The sequence below is a fragment of the Staurois parvus genome, unplaced genomic scaffold (assembly GCF_062004578.1).
Source record: "Staurois parvus isolate SC_StPar_1 unplaced genomic scaffold, SC_StPar_1.0 ptg000352l, whole genome shotgun sequence".
In the NCBI taxonomy this organism is placed as follows: Eukaryota; Metazoa; Chordata; class Amphibia; order Anura; family Ranidae; genus Staurois; species Staurois parvus.
The window spans coordinates 1,228,384-1,245,987 of record NW_028318148.1 but is presented as its reverse complement, the minus strand read 5'-3'; the positions used below and the strand labels follow the sequence as shown (position 1 = coordinate 1,245,987).

Here is a 17,604-nt window from a genome sequence, read left to right as displayed (position 1 = left end):
GCCCCCCCCTTCTCTTATTACACTGACCTCCTCCCCTTACACTGATCCCCCCTTTCTCATTACACTGATTCCCCCCCCCCTTATTACACCGGTCATCCTCTTCTCATTACACTGATTCTCCTTTCCTCTCATTTACACTGATTGCTCCCCCCCCTTCTCATTACACCAACCCCCCCCCTCATCTTATTACACTGATCCCCCTTCTCTCATTACGCTGCCCCCCTTCTTTTTACACTGATTACCCCCTCTTTTCATTACTCTGCCCTCCCTTCTCATTACGCTGCCCCCCTTCTTTTTACACTGATTCCCCCTCTTCTCATTACACTAACCCCATTCTTCTCATTACACTGCCCCCCCTCGTCTTATTACACTGATCCCCCCCTCTGCTCATTACACTGATTTCCCCCCCCATATCCTCTCAATACATTGATCCTGCCTATTCTCATTACACTAACCCCCCCTCCCATTACTCTGCCCCCCCCTCTCATTACTCTGCCCCCCTCTCTTTTTACACTGACCCACCTCTTATTACACTGATCCCCCATCTTCTCATTACACTAACCCCCCTCTTCTCATTACATTGCCCCCCCCCAATTACACTGATCATCCTCTTCTCATTACGCTGACCTCACTCTTCTCATTACACTAACTCCCCCAACCCCATCTTCTCATTACATTGCCCCCCCCCCCATTATCATCCTCTTATTATTATGCTGACCCCTCCCTCTGCCCCCCCCCCTTCTTTTTACACTGACCTTCCTCTTCTCATTAACTAACCCCACCTCTTCGCATTACATTGCCCCCCCCCTCCTCTCATTACACTGATCCCCCTCCTCATTACACGGATTCCCCCCTTTTCTAATTACACTAACCCCTCTTCTTACACTGACCCCCCCCTTCTCATTAATCCCCCCTTTTCTCATTACACTGCCCCTCTTCTTATTACACTAACTCCCCCCCCCTCCTCATTACACTGCCCCCCCTTCTTCCTCCTCTCTGTCCTCTGTCTGGGCTCTCAGTGTGTATGATGCTCTCTGTATTGTAGCTGAACCCTGCTCTGTACTCCACCCCTCCCTGACATCTAATATTCATGAGTGGGCAGTCCTGTCATTGACAGCTCCTCCTGTCATTAGACTGCCCCTCCCTGCCCCGCCCCCTCTTCTCCTCATGTTCTTCCTGATCACACAGCGGGACAACTTTCTTTCTGTTGTTTTGTTTATTTTTGTCAGATTTGTCGGGTCCCGGGGGGTCCTGGGTGCTGTGGTCCCATCTGTAGGTGCCCCCCAGGAGTGGGTGATACATCTCTGCCACCTACCTGCCCCCCTTCCCTGCTCTGCACTGTCTGTCCTCCTCTCCCATCCCCTGACCTGTCAGCCTGTGTTCCTCTCCCTCCCTGAAATGTGACTTCTACCTTTCCCCTGCTCACCTGTGTACCTGGCTTGGCCCCGCCCATTTCCCATGCAGTAACGGTGGCACGGTCATACTTTGCCCATGTCTCTGGCGTGTAGCTGTGCACTTCGGTCCCCCTTCCCTGAACATTCAGACACTATTGTAAAGTACTGGCCATTCCCCAACATCTGACCATTTTGTGGGTCTGCCAGCTTTGGATTCGCTGCGGTCGGGTCCCTGCGGTTTTTTCTCCAGTGCTCGGGTCCCAAGATGGACCTGTGGTGGATTTTTTGGTTGGCCATGATTTTTCTCACCCCCTTGATTTTAATGGAGATAAGCAGCACATTCAAATTCCAGTTTAAAATCGTTTCTTACTGCATTCTGTGCCTTATCCTGTCTGCGCTGGCGGTGCCGGTGTGCCTGCTGAAAAACGGTGGCAGGACGGTGGACAATATGAGGTAAGTGGACAATTCAGTATGACTTTTTTTCATTAATATCCAAAAGGTCAGTCCAGCCAGAGATTGTAGATGGAGTCACCACTGGTGTCCTATATCTCTCGGGGTCTCTGAGGCCTAGGACACCTTGGTAACCCCGCCAGGGACAGGATCGCTAGTGTCATAGGCCTACGTTCGCTGCCAGGCTTTCCAGCTCCTCCCACCATTATATTCCAGTATCAGCAGGAATGGTGGAAACCCCTCCCGATGGTTGGGAATTCAGATCCAAGGTTTCACCAATGTGGAGGAAACTGTCAGGTGCTCAGTTTTGGGTGGTCTGCAGACTGATAGCACTCAGACTGATAAAAAAAATATTGTAAAATGTGGTATTTTGAGACTTACACTGGCCATACACTACACAATCCGATTGTACAATTTCCTTTAGAGTTACCAAAACTAATATGAAGACAAACCTGAACAGTACTTTCCATTTGTGTCTAATTAGGAAGACTCTGCTACTACATAGTTGGTGGTAGATCTAAGGCTGGCCATAGATGATGCGATTTTCACAGGTTGCAGGAAAAAAAATCCCTCAACTCCCCCCACCAACACAGCCAGTCCTATTGGCTATTGTGTTCTCCCGGCGGGCGGGTTGGGGCAGGGGGAGCTATCTACGCCAGGAGAACACAATGATTACTGCTAGCGGCTGTAATAGGTGCTAGCAATAGTCGCATGAAAAATCTGATATGCTGATTGTACCCAAGTCCTACAAAAATCGATTTGGGTACAGCCTGCCTATAGAGCCGGGATTCGTACCATGTATGGCCGCTTAAGGCTGGCATAGATGTCCATTTTTTTTTTCCAAATTGGTCAGAGGACTAATCGGGGAAAAAAAAAAAAAAAGATTCCCCCATCCACACAAGCAAGGTGGATGGAGGAATCCTCCCTGCTGTGCCATTGTATTCTGACAGCAGGACTCCTCCACTGTCAGAATGCACTGATCTGCAGCCAGCTAATCCAGAAAAAATTCGACAGATCATTAAATTGATTTCTGTCGAGTGGGAATAGCGGCCATAGATGGATCGAAATTTGGCCTGCCCCTGCTGAAACTGTGGAACTTCGATCCCTGTATGGACAGCTTAAAGTGGAGCCCCACCCAAAAGGGGGAAGTTCCGCTTTAAGGACTGCTTCCCATTAAGGATTGGCACCTTTGGGGGGCAGGTACCCAAATTTGGCAGGTACCCGCTCCCACTTCTGGTCCAATCGCCTAGACGATCGGAAGCAGAAGGTGTCCTCCCTCCCTGTAGTCTTTTAGGACACGTGAGAGGTCCCAGAAGACGACTGGGCCATTCATGAAGCGCAGCGCTACTCGCGCATGCACAGTGGGCACCCGGCTGTGAAGCCACAAGCTGTCACAGCCATGTGCTCACACTGAAGATGCCGGCCTCCTGGAATACAGGATGGCTGGTGAAACGGGCTGTAGGGGACACACCGAGGGACAGGTAAGTGGCTGTTTTTTAAAAGTCAACAGCTACAGTTTTATTTTTTGACAGCGTGAGTGGAACTCCGCTTTAAGGCTGACCATACACTGCACAATCTGATTGTACAATCTCCTTTAGATCTACCAAAAACTGTCATGTGCGCCTGGCCAAACATTATGCAATTTTCTTTTCTTCAACCACAGGTTGAAGGAAAGGAAAAATTGCTCCATTCCCGCATCAACACTGTTAATGGGGGAATCCTTCTTGCAGAGCGAAGTGTTCTGCTTGGGGGGAGCCTTCCCTGCTGGCAGAACACAATGATCACTGCTGGCAGCTATAGCTGAAAAAAACAAAATCCAACAGGCTGGTTGTACCGAAGTCGATTAAAGTGGTTGTAAACTCCTTTCTTTAATTTTACCTCCAGGAGATATTCTCTCTTCATTTAATCCAATGCATGTGCTCTGAAGGAACGGCATACCCATACTGTTCCTTCAGAGCTTTGTGCCGTGGCCCGGGACTTCCACGCGCATGCGCGGAAGTGACGTCATCACGCCCTGGCCTGTCAGAATGCCTGAGCCCACGAACCCGAAAGGAAGACGGGTGAAGATGGAAGCCTTTACACGGTGACAACGCGCCGCTGGAGGGCTTCATTGTAAGGTAAGTGTTATGCCCCGTACACACGATAAGAAAATCGGATGAAAACTTTCATACGAGGACCGATCGTTTGATAATCGGATCGTTAGTACACAGCTCTTGAGGGCCGATCACAACAATTCATGCGACAATATCTGAAGGGAGAAGCGCAAAAATCTTTCTCGTATGATACCAGATCGTATGATTTTTGTTTATTCAGTATAGTAGTCGTCTGAAAATACAATACAAATACATGACATCACTTTTCTTTTTTTCGAAATTTCTTTTCTTTTGAGAAAATTATTTTCTTTCGAGAATTTTCGTATCTTTAGTAACCTTTTTACTTTCGATGTGAGACTAGCAGGCGGAAAAAAAATGGATGATTGTTCGTCCGATATTCTCATTGTGTGTATGGGGCTTTACATGTGCTAGTATGCAATAGTAGGCATTATCTTTCAGGGGACTTTAATTTTTTTTTGCTGTGCATTTACTACCGCTTTAACAGACCGACTTCAGTACAACTAGCCTGCCCATAGAATAATTGAATCTCAGTCAATCTTTGCCGAACCGCCTGGGATTCGATCCATCTATGGCCGGCTTTACTGGATAAAAATTGAATGGATTGTTTAGGTTTGTCCTCATATTACATAGTTTCAGTACACCTAAAGGAGGTTGTACAATCTGATTGTATTGTGTATGGCCAATTGAAAGGAGATTGTACAGTGTATGGTCACTTTTATTCCTTTGGGTGGAGCTGTTTTGTATATTTGGGTTTTCTTGTCCTTTTCCTGGTGTCACCCCGCAGCAGCGAACCTCTGGTATGCACCACAATATGAATCCGAGTGTATGTTGTGGACAATTGTACAGTTTATACAGACTTTCTACTGTACCTAAAGATTCAGATATAAAGGTAACGTTGTTACGTTGTGATTACTTTGCCTATCATGAATGTGGTAATCATGCTTCCAGAGTTCACTTTGGTCACTTGCAGGGGATAGATAAGATCTGATTGGATGCTGCACTTCCTTTGTAGTCTTTGACCAATCCCCTCCCTGTGTCTGGAAGGAATGTCTGTCACAGCCGAGGCTTCCATACAGCGCCGGCCGTTACTCACATCCTAGAAGCGGTGCCAATTCCAGGGTTATTATTATTCTACAGGACTTATACAGTGCCAGCAGTGTGCACAGCACAATATAAAGGGAGACAGTGCAGCTAAAACACAATCAAAACAAAAGGATTAAGAGGGCCCTGCTCAGAAGAGCTTCCAAGCTAATAGGGTGGGGCAAGTAGTACAAAAGGTTATAACTGTGTGGGATGAGCTAATGGGAGTGATAAATGTCTATTCAGAGGCATCATAGGCTTCCTTGAAGAGATGAGTTTTCAGGGATCGCCTAAAGGCAGCCAGAATAGGGGATAGCCTGACAGATTGAGGTAGAGAGTTCCAGAGGATGGGAGAGGCTCTGGGAAAGTCCTGGAGATGAGCATGGGAGGAGGACACAAGGGAGCTTGAGAGCTGGAGGTCCTGAGATCAGCACAGAGTATGGTTTGGGTGATACTTGGAGACAGGATTGGTGATGAAGCTTGGGGCAGAGTTGTGGGTGGCTTTGTATGTTGTTAATATTTTGAATTGCTGGGCAATTGGAAGCCAGTGGAGGGTTGATGCAACTCTAAACTTGCTGCCAGCCCTGGAACTAGCACTGCATCCAGTAGTCATCTGTGGCCAGTAACAACCCTCCTGATAGGTCCTCCTTTACAACTAGGTCTCTTCCTGAATTCGGGCAGTGTATGGCTCTACCGGCATCGCTCCGTTTACATAAGTCGATTGTTCAATTGATTTTTGATGGAGGAGGCTGTCGGAAATTTGTCAAACAGTGGCTGCAGCCAATTTAGCTGATGTCACTGTTCAGGTATTCTGAGAGCTAGCACCAGCAGCTGTAAGAATACAATAGCCAAGCAGGAAGCTGAATGAAAGAAATCTATGCATGTATGGCCAGCTTATAGTGATATTTAAAGGCAATAAAAAACAAAACAAAAAAATAACATTATACGTACTTAACTGCTTTAACTGCTCTGTGCAGTGGTTTTGCACAGAGCAGCCCAGATCCTTCTCTTCTTGAGTACCCTGCTGGCACTCCTGGCCCCTCCCTCCTGCGCATGTAGCTTGCTATGGGTGCACCCAAGCAGGCTCACTCCTGAGTCGCTGCTCGGCTTGTCCATTCATACATAGAGCCACCCCCTCTCTCTCCTCATTGGCTCACAGGCTGTTATTGACCACAGCGTAAGCCAATGGTTTACAGGAGGTAGTCTCAGCCAATGAGGAGGGAGAGTCCCAGAGGAGCCGAGGCTCTCGTGCACACTGCTATATAGCGATGGGGCTCAGGTGAGTATTAGGGGGGCTGCTGCACACAGAAGGTAAAAAACCTTGGGCCTTAACAACCACTTTAAGGCAGGCCACAGACAAGTCACAAATAGAAATTCCACCTCATACCTTTAAAACTGAACTTTAATTACACAGGTTCAGTGGTTGATTAAGGTGGTAATTAAAGTGTTACTAAACCCACAACAGTAAAATCAGTCTGTAGATGCAGTAAAGCATGCTTGCTATACTCACTGTGGACCCTAAGGGGTTAATCCTCTGCATTGTGTAAAAAGGCTGTTTGATCCTTTCTGCTCTGATCCTCCCCTTCTTCCAGTGTCCACCTTTTTATCTCCTAATAAGACATATCATGTGGAGACACTGTACACATGCACGGTTTGGTGTGTAATGCTAGAGAGGTTTTTTTTTTTTCCTTTTGGAGAGTGCATGTGATCAGTACAGGGACAATCAGCACTGTAATTAGTGACAGGTCCTCTTTATGCAGAGATGTGGGGTCAATAAGACCCCATATCTCTCCTCTGCAATGTAAAGCATTGGATCAAAAAAAAGCATTGATATAGTGCTTTAAAAAAAAATGGCCGGAACCGGAAGTGACAGCGCTCTGGTCCTCCAAGGGCATAGAGATGAGTGCAGGCCATCTTTCCTTCACTCATCTCTATGCCCAGTGCTGGGACCGTTCGATGGTTTCTCAGGTAAGTCTGAGAAGTACCGAGCGGCGGCCGGTGGCAGCAGCGGCGGTGAGGGACGGGTGGTTGCGAGGGGTGGGGTTTTTTCGGCACCTGTATCGGTGCTTTTTTTAAATTACGGTTGAAAGGGGTGTTTTCGGCTTAAATGTTTTGGCCACTGAAATTTCGGTGCATCCCTAGTTAAATCGGTAATTTTTTGCATCATTAGCGTGCAGGGGCAGACTGACAACTCATGGGGCCCCCGGGTAATAGGGATTCATAGGGCCCCTGTGTCCTTGCCCAAACTCAAAAAAAGCCTATGAAAAAGGTACCAGGGGCATCTCATGGGGCCCCCTACTGACCCCGGGCCCTCGGGCAGTGCCCGAGTTTCCAAATGGTCAGTCCGCCCCTGTTAGCGTGCCAGCTGCTACACACAGTTTTCATGCTGAAATCGAAAGTGCCTGATACAATTTTTTTTTTTTAGAAAAACAAAACAATCGATGGCATAATCGTATGAGCTATTTTTGTTTTTTTGAATGACAGAATGTTCGGTTTTTGACTCCTGATCGGGAACAGCCATAGTTGGATTGAAATGAGGCTGCAGACTGTCTGCGTCCAGGACCGATCGTCGCATGTAGTCGCTGCATGGGAGATTACAGTAGCTGCGGTTAGCTGTGAGAGCCAGCAGCCTCCCATTACTTTCAATAGGCCTGCCTCCCGCAGCTAATCATAGGATCCCCGCTGGGACTCTCACATCTGATCGCAGTACATTTGCAGGTGTGAATGGAAGTACCTGAAAAACGCACATAAATACAGGTTTTTCAAGTGTTTTTCAGGCATTCCCAATAAAGTCTATGGGGCCAATAACACATAATTCTGCCGCAGAGTTGGCTTGTAGGGAGAGTGTCCTGTTCTGGTGTGTGTTCTGTTCCGTTAAATTGCTGCTACATTGTTCTCTCCCATTTTACCACTTTATAGCTCCTCTTTGTGTTCCGCCTTCAGACTAAGTAGAACATATTTTCCTCTGTAAGAGATTCCACTGCAGTGACTCCGGCATGATTAATCCTCTGATTCTGCTCTCTGTCTTGCTGCAAATCTCAGCGCGGTGCTGATCCGGAGGCCTGGCACACTGCTTCCTAAATCTCCCAGCTTCATTGGGGCTAAGGGCTGAATTACAAGGCCAGGGGGGTATGCTAAAATTTGTGATTGAACCAAAGTTAAAGTAGAACTAAAGGCAAAACTTTTTCTTTTAGTTTTGGAGAGAAATTAGGAGACCTGTCAGTTTTTATTGCTGTCTGTGTCCATTGTTTAGTGACTGAGATTCAACCTCTCTATTATATTTTTACTTTCAGTGAAAGTGAAAAGGAAATAAAATCCCAAAATGTAGGTTGTCACCAGAACAGGGATAGAGGATAAACCTTCCAATGGGGACATGAGTTCTAACTACAACAGCAAAATAAAATAAAAAAACACCTGATGGGGGTTATAACCCTCCTGTACTCTCTCTCCAAAATGTTATTTATTCATTTATTACAGGTGCTTATATAGCGCCATCAATTGAAGCAACATTTTACATATATATTGTACATTCACATCAGTTCCTGCCCTCAAGGAGCTTACAGTCTAAGGTCCCTAACTTACATTCATACATACACATACTAGGGACAATTTAGACAGGAGCCAAATAACCTACCAGCATGTCTTTGGAGTGTGGGAGGAAACCGGAGTACCCGGAGGAAAATACTACTTTAATGCAATACCTGTACTGCCGCTTCTTATCCATACTATTAAAGTATTACTAATCCACAACAGTAAAATCACTCTGTATATGCAGTAAAGCATGATTGCTATACTCACTGTGGAACCCAGGGGGTTAATCCTTCACATTGTGTAAAAAAGCTGTTCCTGTCTTCTCTGATCCTCCCCTTCTACTGTCCCCAACCCATCTGCTGATAGTACAGAGCTCTAGGAGTCACTCTGCACATGCTGTTTGGTGTGTATTGTTAGAAGGTTTTTTGCTTTTTTTTTTTTGGATGGTGCATGTGCTTCTACCAGTAGATAGACACACACCTGTTTTGTGGTAAATGCTCTTAAAGTGTTACTAAACCCACAACAGTAAAATAAGTCTGTATATGCAGTAAAGCATGCTTGTTATACTCACTGCAGAACCTAAGGGGGTAATCCTCTGCATTGTGTAAAAAGGCTGTTTGATCCTGTCATGGATGCATGCAATCAGCACAGGGCCAATCAGCACTGTCCAGACAGAGGGTCAGGGATTATGCAGCCTCATAGGACAGTCAGAGCAGAATGAAAACTCCTCCTACAAGCTTTAGCCAGTGCTCGGTCAGACACTGATAGAAATCACAAGACTGCTATATACTGCTGATAAGAAAAGGTATTTAGCAGTTTTATATTTACTAAAATAATTGTGTCTCCATTTTCTGTGTATTGTGGGAGACCAGATATAGTGAATGCAGGATCCTGGGTTTAGTAACACTGACCTCTTGGCGCCGGCTCCTCCTGGCCCTTTAAGAATTTCAGAAGCCGGAAGGCGGGGCAGGGTTTTAGGGTCATGTGACCATCGTGATTTGCCGTCACGGTGGTCACATGATCAGAAAGGGTCCCGATTGAAAGGGGAGATTGGGACCTTTCCGGGAGTAACGGATATATGTGCTGGGAGTATGCAGGGTGCGCTGTGACATGGCCCTGCCCCCTCTCCTCATTGGCTCACTGACTATGATTAACAGCCAATGGCTCTCGCTGCTGTCTAAGCCAATGAGGAGAGGGAGTCCCAGGATTGCCAAGAGTCCAGTACACATCGCTGGATCAGGAGGGGGCTTAGGTGATTATTAAGGGGGGCCTGGGGGGGCTGCTGCTGCAGGTAGAATTCATGAAGGTAAAAAACCTTGAGCCTTTACAAACACTTTAAGGACAAGTATCCTTGCCTTCGTTTGGGGCTCACGTCACCTATGTTTGAGACTAGTGGTGCTTTATATGCCCAAGTCAGTGGGAGGCCTTGGCATCCCATTGTTTGAACTTTAAAATAAAGTGGCAATCCTTTCCAGAGTATCTGATTGGTTTTATTGTGAGTCAGACAAGAGAGGGATCCAATTGGAGTAATCCCTTTCACCTCTGGACTTGCATGCCGTCCCCTGGGTTTCTCCCACACACCATCCACCTCTGACTTCCCTTCCTTTCTTGACCAAACAGCTCTTGCTTTTCTGGGATAGGTACGTCATTGCTCGGTGCTTCTCTCACCGACCGGGACCTTTAACTCCCATCTTTGACAACCCCTCTTTTGGACTAAGACTCTGGGCGACCACTGTCACTTTCTTATCCCACATGGACTGGCCACAAATATGCCATTTTTGTCCTGACTGCACCGTCTTGCAGGCCCAACATCACTTCCCCTCATTTTTTCTGAAGGTTCAGGAAAGACTCCAGGGTAATAGCAGTTCTTACCTCCCTGTAACATTTTCTTACCCAGGATACACCACCTACCCATTTGGTATCACAGTGATATGGGATTTTGAGAGAGGGGACCTCCAGGGGGGAACTTCCGTTCCCTCCAAAGTGGTAAAAACTCCTAGGCACCTCTTTCTTCAAAGAGGATTGGAGAAAATGTTTAATTTTCACTCCTAAAGGATCAATGTTTCTTATTTTCAGGAGAAGAGCTATAAGATCGTATCCCTTTGGTACTGGACCCCAGTTGATTTGCACCATATATATCCCTCCACATCTAGTTTGTGTTGGCGTTGTCTAGAATCCCTCCACATCTAGTTTGTGTTGGCGTTTTCTCGAATCCCTCCACATCTAGTTTGTGTTGGCGTTGTCTAGAATCCCTCCACATCTAGTTTGCGTTGGCGTTGTCTCGAATCCCTCCACATCTAGTTTGTGTTGGTGTTGTCTAGAATCCCTCCACATCTAGTTTGCATTGGCGTTGTCTAGAATCCCTCCACATCTAGTTTGCATTGGCGTTGTCTAGAATCCCTCCACATCTAGTTTGTGTTGGCGTTGTCTAGAATCCCTCCACATCTAGTTTGTGTTGGCGTTGTCTAGAATCCCTCCGCATCTAGTTTGTGTTGGCGTTGTCTAGAATCCCTCCGCATCTAGTTTGTGTTGGCGTTGTCTAGAATCCCTCCGCATCTAGTTTGTGTTGGCGTTGTCTAGAATCCCTCCGCATCTAGTTTGTGTTGGCGTTGTCTAGAATCCCTCCGCATCTAGTTTGTGTTGGCGTTGTCTAGAATCCCTCCGCATCTAGTTTGTGTTGGCGTTGTCTAGAATCCCTCCACATCTAGTTTGTGTTGGCGTTGTCTAGAATCCCTCCGCATCTAGTTTGTGTTGGCGTTGTCTAGAATCCCTCCGCATCTAGTTTGTGTTGGCGTTGTCTAGAATCCCTCCGCATCTAGTTTGTGTTGGCGTTGTCTAGAATCCCTCCGCATCTAGTTTGTGTTGAAGTTGTCAGGAATCAGAGGGTTCCTATTTACATATTTGATGGGATTGTAGACACCTCTCTCCATTCTGACAAAGTGTCTTCACATCTTATAACTATGTGTGTCTCTGATATCCAGTCTACTCCCGAGGTAGCCCAGCTGTCGATTCCTGGGTCCATCTCCAAGATCAAAAAGGGCATCCTCAGGCACTACTTAGCCCACAGTCAGGGTAGCCATATCTCGTCACTGAAAATCTTCTTCACTCCCTCACCTTTTGGAGTGGGCCCAGATTCTCAATGACATCATGGCTATGGAAACACTGATGGCGGAAGATAGTTTGGACCCAGAGAGGATTTGCACTACATGCTGGCGGGCCTACAGCTCTATATTCAGCCATTTTTCGAGCTTTAGTAGTGGGATAGGATGCCCACTCCCCTCATAGCTTTATTGGGGCACGTACTGTACCCCTTTTCTATTGTAGCTTTTGAACACTTCTTGGGATGGGGGGGTTCTCTATTTTTTTTCTCTATTCTCTACTTTTTTTTGTTTTCTTTCCTTTCTCTGTACTGATTTGTATTGCAGAATCATATAAAAGGACCTGTTACCCTCCACCCTAGACAAAATAGCAGATCCAGTTTAATATTTAGCATTATGTTTTGGGTACTGTATACATTCTTTCCATTGCACTGCCATGATTTCCTTCTCTTTTATGGTCCTCATTGACTGTACGACATATTATGGAAAGTTACATGTCCTCATATATGTTTGTACCCTGGTATATGCTTGAGTAAAAAGTTATTTGACTCAAAAGATGTCTGGCAGGAGGGGGGGGGGGGGTCATCAGGGCTACTAGTTTAGTGAATTTTGGCCAGTTTATCTGGAACCAGCAAAACTTGTCACAGTGTATGGGCAGCTTTAGACAGTTGTCCGCACTGGAAGATTTCCCCTCGCCTCTGGTTCTGTACATCTTGGGAACACAGAAATCAATACAAATCTGAAAGAGATTTATTCTTCCAGACTTCATCCAAAACTAAAAAAAAAAAGTTGTCTTTCCATGCACTTTACAAAGAAAGCTGTACTGCAAACATATGCTGCTTATTTGGCTGTCTCTAGCTTGAATATTTCCCAAGTCACTGACCTGAAACAATTGGAAAGTCAGAGTGATATGGGAGCTCCTAATCTGCATAGTTGTTCTAGGTCAGTGACTCGGGAAGTACTGAAGCATGTGGATCAGCATGACAGCCATAGATCAATGGCTGGCCAGGTATTTGTCAGCACGGTTTCCTTTTAATCAGGAATTAGTCATTTGTCATGCTGCGTCAGGTCATCACAACCGTTGTTGCTGGGAGCAGCAGGCCCAGCCGGTTGGGTGACTATTGTGAAATACTCGCTGAACTCTATTAAAGAGGAACTCCAGACTAAATCTTTATGTAGGTTACAATGGAGGGGTTGATAACATTTCTGCAGGTGATTGTGTGCATGAGTTTTTTTTGTATCCTGGTCGATAATGAGCAGATAGGAGCTCTCTGATGCTTTGTCCTGGAAAGGAGGGTGAAGTTACATGTGCAGTATAACTGACATTCCAGTCAAGGTTCCCAATAATGCTAAGAGGGTGAGGTGGTGGTGCGGGGAGGGCAGGTTTTTGATTGTTCTTGATAACAGAGTACTTTGCAAGATCAGGACATCATAGACCTCTCCTAATTATGGGGGCAAACAGAACGGAAGAGGCAAATTGAGGAACTGTCAATTCATGACTATAATTACCCCCGCTAATACCCCAGAGCTCACCATACACATTGCAATCTGTCTGTACAATCTTTGTATACAGTCAGGTCCATAAATATTGGGACATCAACACAATTCTAACATTTTTGGCTCTATACACCACCACAATGGATTTGAAATGAAACAAACAAGATGTGCTTTAACTGCAGACTGTCAGCTTTAATTTGAGGGTATTTACATCCAAATCAGGTGAACGGTGTAGGAATTACAACAGTTGTATATGTGCCTCCCACTTGTTAAGGGACCAAAAATAATGGGACAATTGGCTTCTCAGCTGTTCCATGGCCAGGTGTGTGTTATTCCCTTATTATCCCAATTACAACGAGCAGATAAAAGGTCCAGAGTTCATTCCAAGTGTGCTATTTGCATTTGGAATCTGTTGCTGTCAACTCTCAAGATGAGATCCAAAGAGCTGTCACTCTCAGTGAAGAAAGCCATCATTAGGCTGAAAAAACAAAACAAACCCATCAGAGAGATAGCAAAAACATTAGGCGTGGCCAAAACAACTGTTTGGACCATTCTTAAAAAGAAAGAACGCACCGGTGAGCTCAGCAACACCAAAAGACCCAGAAGACCACGGAAAACAACTGTGGTGGATGACCGAAGAATTCTTTCCCTGGTGAAGAAAACACCCTTCACAACAGTTGGCCAGATCAAGAACACTCTCCAGGAGGTAGGTGTATGTGTGTCAAAGTCAACAATCTAGAGAAGACTTCACCAGAGTGAATACAGAGGGTTCACCACAAGATGTAAACCATTGGTGAGCCTAAAAAACAGGAAGGCCAGATTAGAGTTTGCCAAACGACATCTAAAAAAGCCTTCACAGTTCTGGAACAACATCCTATGGACAGATGAGACCAAGATCAACTTGTACCAGAGTGATGGGAAGAGAGAAGAGTATGGAGAAGGAAAGGAACTGCTCATGATCCTTAGCATACCACCTCATCAGTGAAGCATGGTGGTGGTAGTGTCATGGCGTGGGCATGTATGGCTGCCAATGGAACTGGTTCTCTTGTATTTATTGATGATGTGACTGCTGACAAATGCAGCAGGATGAATTCTGAAGTGTTTCGGGTATTATTATCTGCTCATATTCAGCCAAATGCTTCACAACTCATTGGACGCCGCTTCACAGTGCAGATGGACAATGACCCAAAGCATACTGCAAAAGCAACCAAAGAGTTTTTTAAGGGAAAGAAGTGGAATGTTATGCAATGGCCAAGTCAGTCACCTGACCTGAATCCGATTGAGCATGCATTTCACTTGCTGAAGACAAAACTGAAGGGAAATGCCCCAAGAACAAGCAGGAACTGAAGACAGTTGCAGTAGAGGTCTGGCAGAGCATCACCAGGGATGAAACCCAGCGTCTGGTGATGTCTATGCGTTCCAGACTTCAGGCTGTAATTGACTGCAAAGGATTTGCAACCAAGTATTAAAAAGTGAGAGTTTGATTTATGATTATTATTCTGTCCCATTACTTTTGGTCCCTTTAAAAGTGGGAGGCACATATGCAAACTGTTGTAATTCCTACACTGTTCACCTGATTTGGATGTAAATACCCTCAAATTAAAGCTGACAGTCTGCAGTTAAAGCACATCTTGTTCGTTTCATTTCAAATCCATTGTGGTGGGGTATAGAACCAAAAATGTTAAAATTGTGTCGATGTCCCAATATTTATGGACCTGACTGTAGTTTTTAGATTTACTGAAACTATGTCATATTAGGACCTACCTATATTAACTTTTTTAAAGCCCTAGAGCAGTCACAATAAAAACGGAAAAATTAGCACAAGTGACATAATGTGCAATCAGTGCGATGTGTCCCTTGTGCTGATGCCTCTTTTGTTAGGAGAAGTCCGCTTCTGTGTTTGCCCCCACGCCCGCCGCCATATTCTTCCGGTGTGGCAGTGGATAATAAAAATTTGAGGCCGTCACATGCTCTCATCAAGAGTGCCTGACTATGCCCGCCCTTTCCACTCAGCTCCTCCAATCATAGAAGCCGTACTACAGCTTCTGTGAATGAAACCTGATCTATGAATGGAAGGGGATGGATGATTGAAAAGTCCACCTCCTCTCTTCATAGCTTTTCATTCATAAAAGCTGTAGTAGGGCATTTATGAGTGGAGCAGCCAGGCGGAAAAGGTGGGTATAGTCAGGCTGTCTTGACGAGAGCCCGCAACAACCTCTTGGTTGTATTAACCCCTGCTGCACCAGAAGATTACAATGGCAGGGGTGGAGGGGCATGGACGAAGGAGGATTTCTACTAAGCAGAGGCATCAGCACAAAGGAACACAACCTACTGACTGTAAGTTTTGTCCCTTGTGCTGATTTTTCTGTTGTTTTTTTTTAATTTTGGCTGAACTTAGGCTTTAAATTATATCCATCCAGTCTTTGCATTAGATCTAAAGGAGATTGTACAAATCAGATAGTAAAGTGTGTGGTGAATTTAATAGATACAGTGTTTGTTCTGTACCTCCATGTGTCAGTATGGTTAAAATCAGGCCTGTGATGCACAACATAGAGAAGGAAAGACTGTGGAATTGTAAAATGTGGCACCACCAGCATCCCTGTTACACATATTCTGTGATCTGATGGAATCATACTGTGACTATGAAATCTGCAATACATGCTCATGAACATTTAGATTTATGTTTTTTTTTATGCCTAGAATTATTATTATTATTATACAGGATTTATATAGAGCCAACAGTTTGCTCAGCGCTTTACTATATAACGGGAGACAATACAGCAACAATACAGTTCAATACAAGAGGGATAGGAGAGCCCTGCTCCTTGGAGCTTACAATCTAGGAGAGAGGGGATTTTCTGGCACTTTCCCGTGCCCAATGAGTCGAAGGTGTCACTGTACAAGGCATGGAGATACATGGCCAGACTCCTGAAGCGCTGATGCTTCCTTGACTCCATGTTTGACTATGAACTATAAAAGTCTGACAGGGCTTCTGAACCTTCCTCACTCTTAAAAAAAAAAAAAAAAAAAGCATTTTTATCTTCTATAGATAAATTGTTTTGGAGAATATACCCTGGTACTATTTCTGCACATCAGAACTAGTGAGGAGTACTCTGAGGAAGAGGAGGAAATGTAAATCTGTCTCTGTGCTCCTGACTGTTAGGAGCATGAGAATTGTGTCATCTATTTCCAGTATCTCAGGTGATGTGTCGCCATTTTCATACAGACGGCACATAGAGGAGTTGGGGAACAGACGCCGGCTCAGTAACGGTGCCTGCTGGCACAGTGCGGACTACAGATGGAAGAGGACATTAGCAATTTAGATTCAGATATGTTTACTGTAGTGGAGTTAAAACAAAGGCCTTGTTTCAGAAGTCAGGGCTGAGCCTTTACCATATCTGCAGTCAGGAAAAGGCAATAAATAGTCGTTTTGTTGTCCGTAAACAGGCCAGACATGCACCCTGAATTGGATAGATTGAATCTGAATGGCTACCAAGATATAACCAGACTTTTGTCAGGGCATTCTGGTTTTGTTCTGATCCTCTGTGTGGTCATCTTTTTTTAATCTTTGTGATATAGAAATACTGACCCTTATGTGTTATAATGCAATGAGTGGTTTACGGCCCTCAACAATGCTCACCAGCAACTGTGAGGTCTTGCTGGGCCTCCAGAGGAGTTTATTAAAGCTCCGAAAGGATGGGAGTGCTACACCAACCTTTACAGACCTTTTTAAAAGATTTTTATTTGTAACAGCCAACACGTTTTGTGGGCTCAGCACTCTCCCTTCATCAGGGCTAAAAATCAGATAATGTAGGCATCTTTTTCCAATCCAGGGGCCTACATTATCTGGCTTTTGAGGCCTGATGAAAGGGGAATGCTGAGCCCCCAAAATGCTTTGGCTGTTACAAAATAAAAATCTTTTAAAATGTCTATACAAGCTGGTGTGGGCTCCCATCTTTTTTAAACTGGATATGATCAAAGTGACCTGGGCCAGATTAGATCTTTTTTCAACAGTGCAGAGTATTTCAGGAGAGGAGAGTAAAGCCGGCCATAGACGGTTCCTTTTTTCCCCCATAATACATTCCTCCATCAACACAAGTGAGGTGGATGGAGGAATCCCCCCCCCCCCCCCCCCACAGGACATTGTATTCTGAAAGCAGCTCCAGCCACTGTCAGATTACACTAAGTGGCTGCAACCGCTGATTGACCAAAGGTTTCCAGCATGTCCCTTAGACAAAAGTCAACCAAACAATTTGATTTCTGTTGAGCGTTGAGTTGATCAACATTCATCTGGTCCCTGACTCATTTTGATGAGTATATGGCCAGCTTTAAGCTGGCCATATACAAAGAAAGTGCTAAGTTGGTTATGTAGGTGCCCCTGCAGGCCATCTCTGGCCAGGCGAACGTTTTTTGGCTGAACAGCGGCTGCATTCAGTCAAC

At 45.3% G+C, this 17,604-nt stretch overlaps 1 protein-coding gene across 1 annotated transcript in view; it reads left to right on the top strand.

The window, feature by feature from the left end:
- Window positions 1-1,165: 1,165 nt before the first annotated feature.
- The window catches only part of AGPAT2 (1-acylglycerol-3-phosphate O-acyltransferase 2), an 82,472-nt gene continuing 66,033 nt past the window's right edge, over window positions 1,166-17,604 (top strand). The window contains exon 1 of the mRNA XM_089684669.1: window positions 1,166-1,847. Within this exon, the coding sequence (XP_089540795.1) occupies window positions 1,660-1,847 (188 nt within the window). The 5' untranslated portion in view covers window positions 1,166-1,659. The remainder of the gene's footprint in view (window positions 1,848-17,604) is intronic.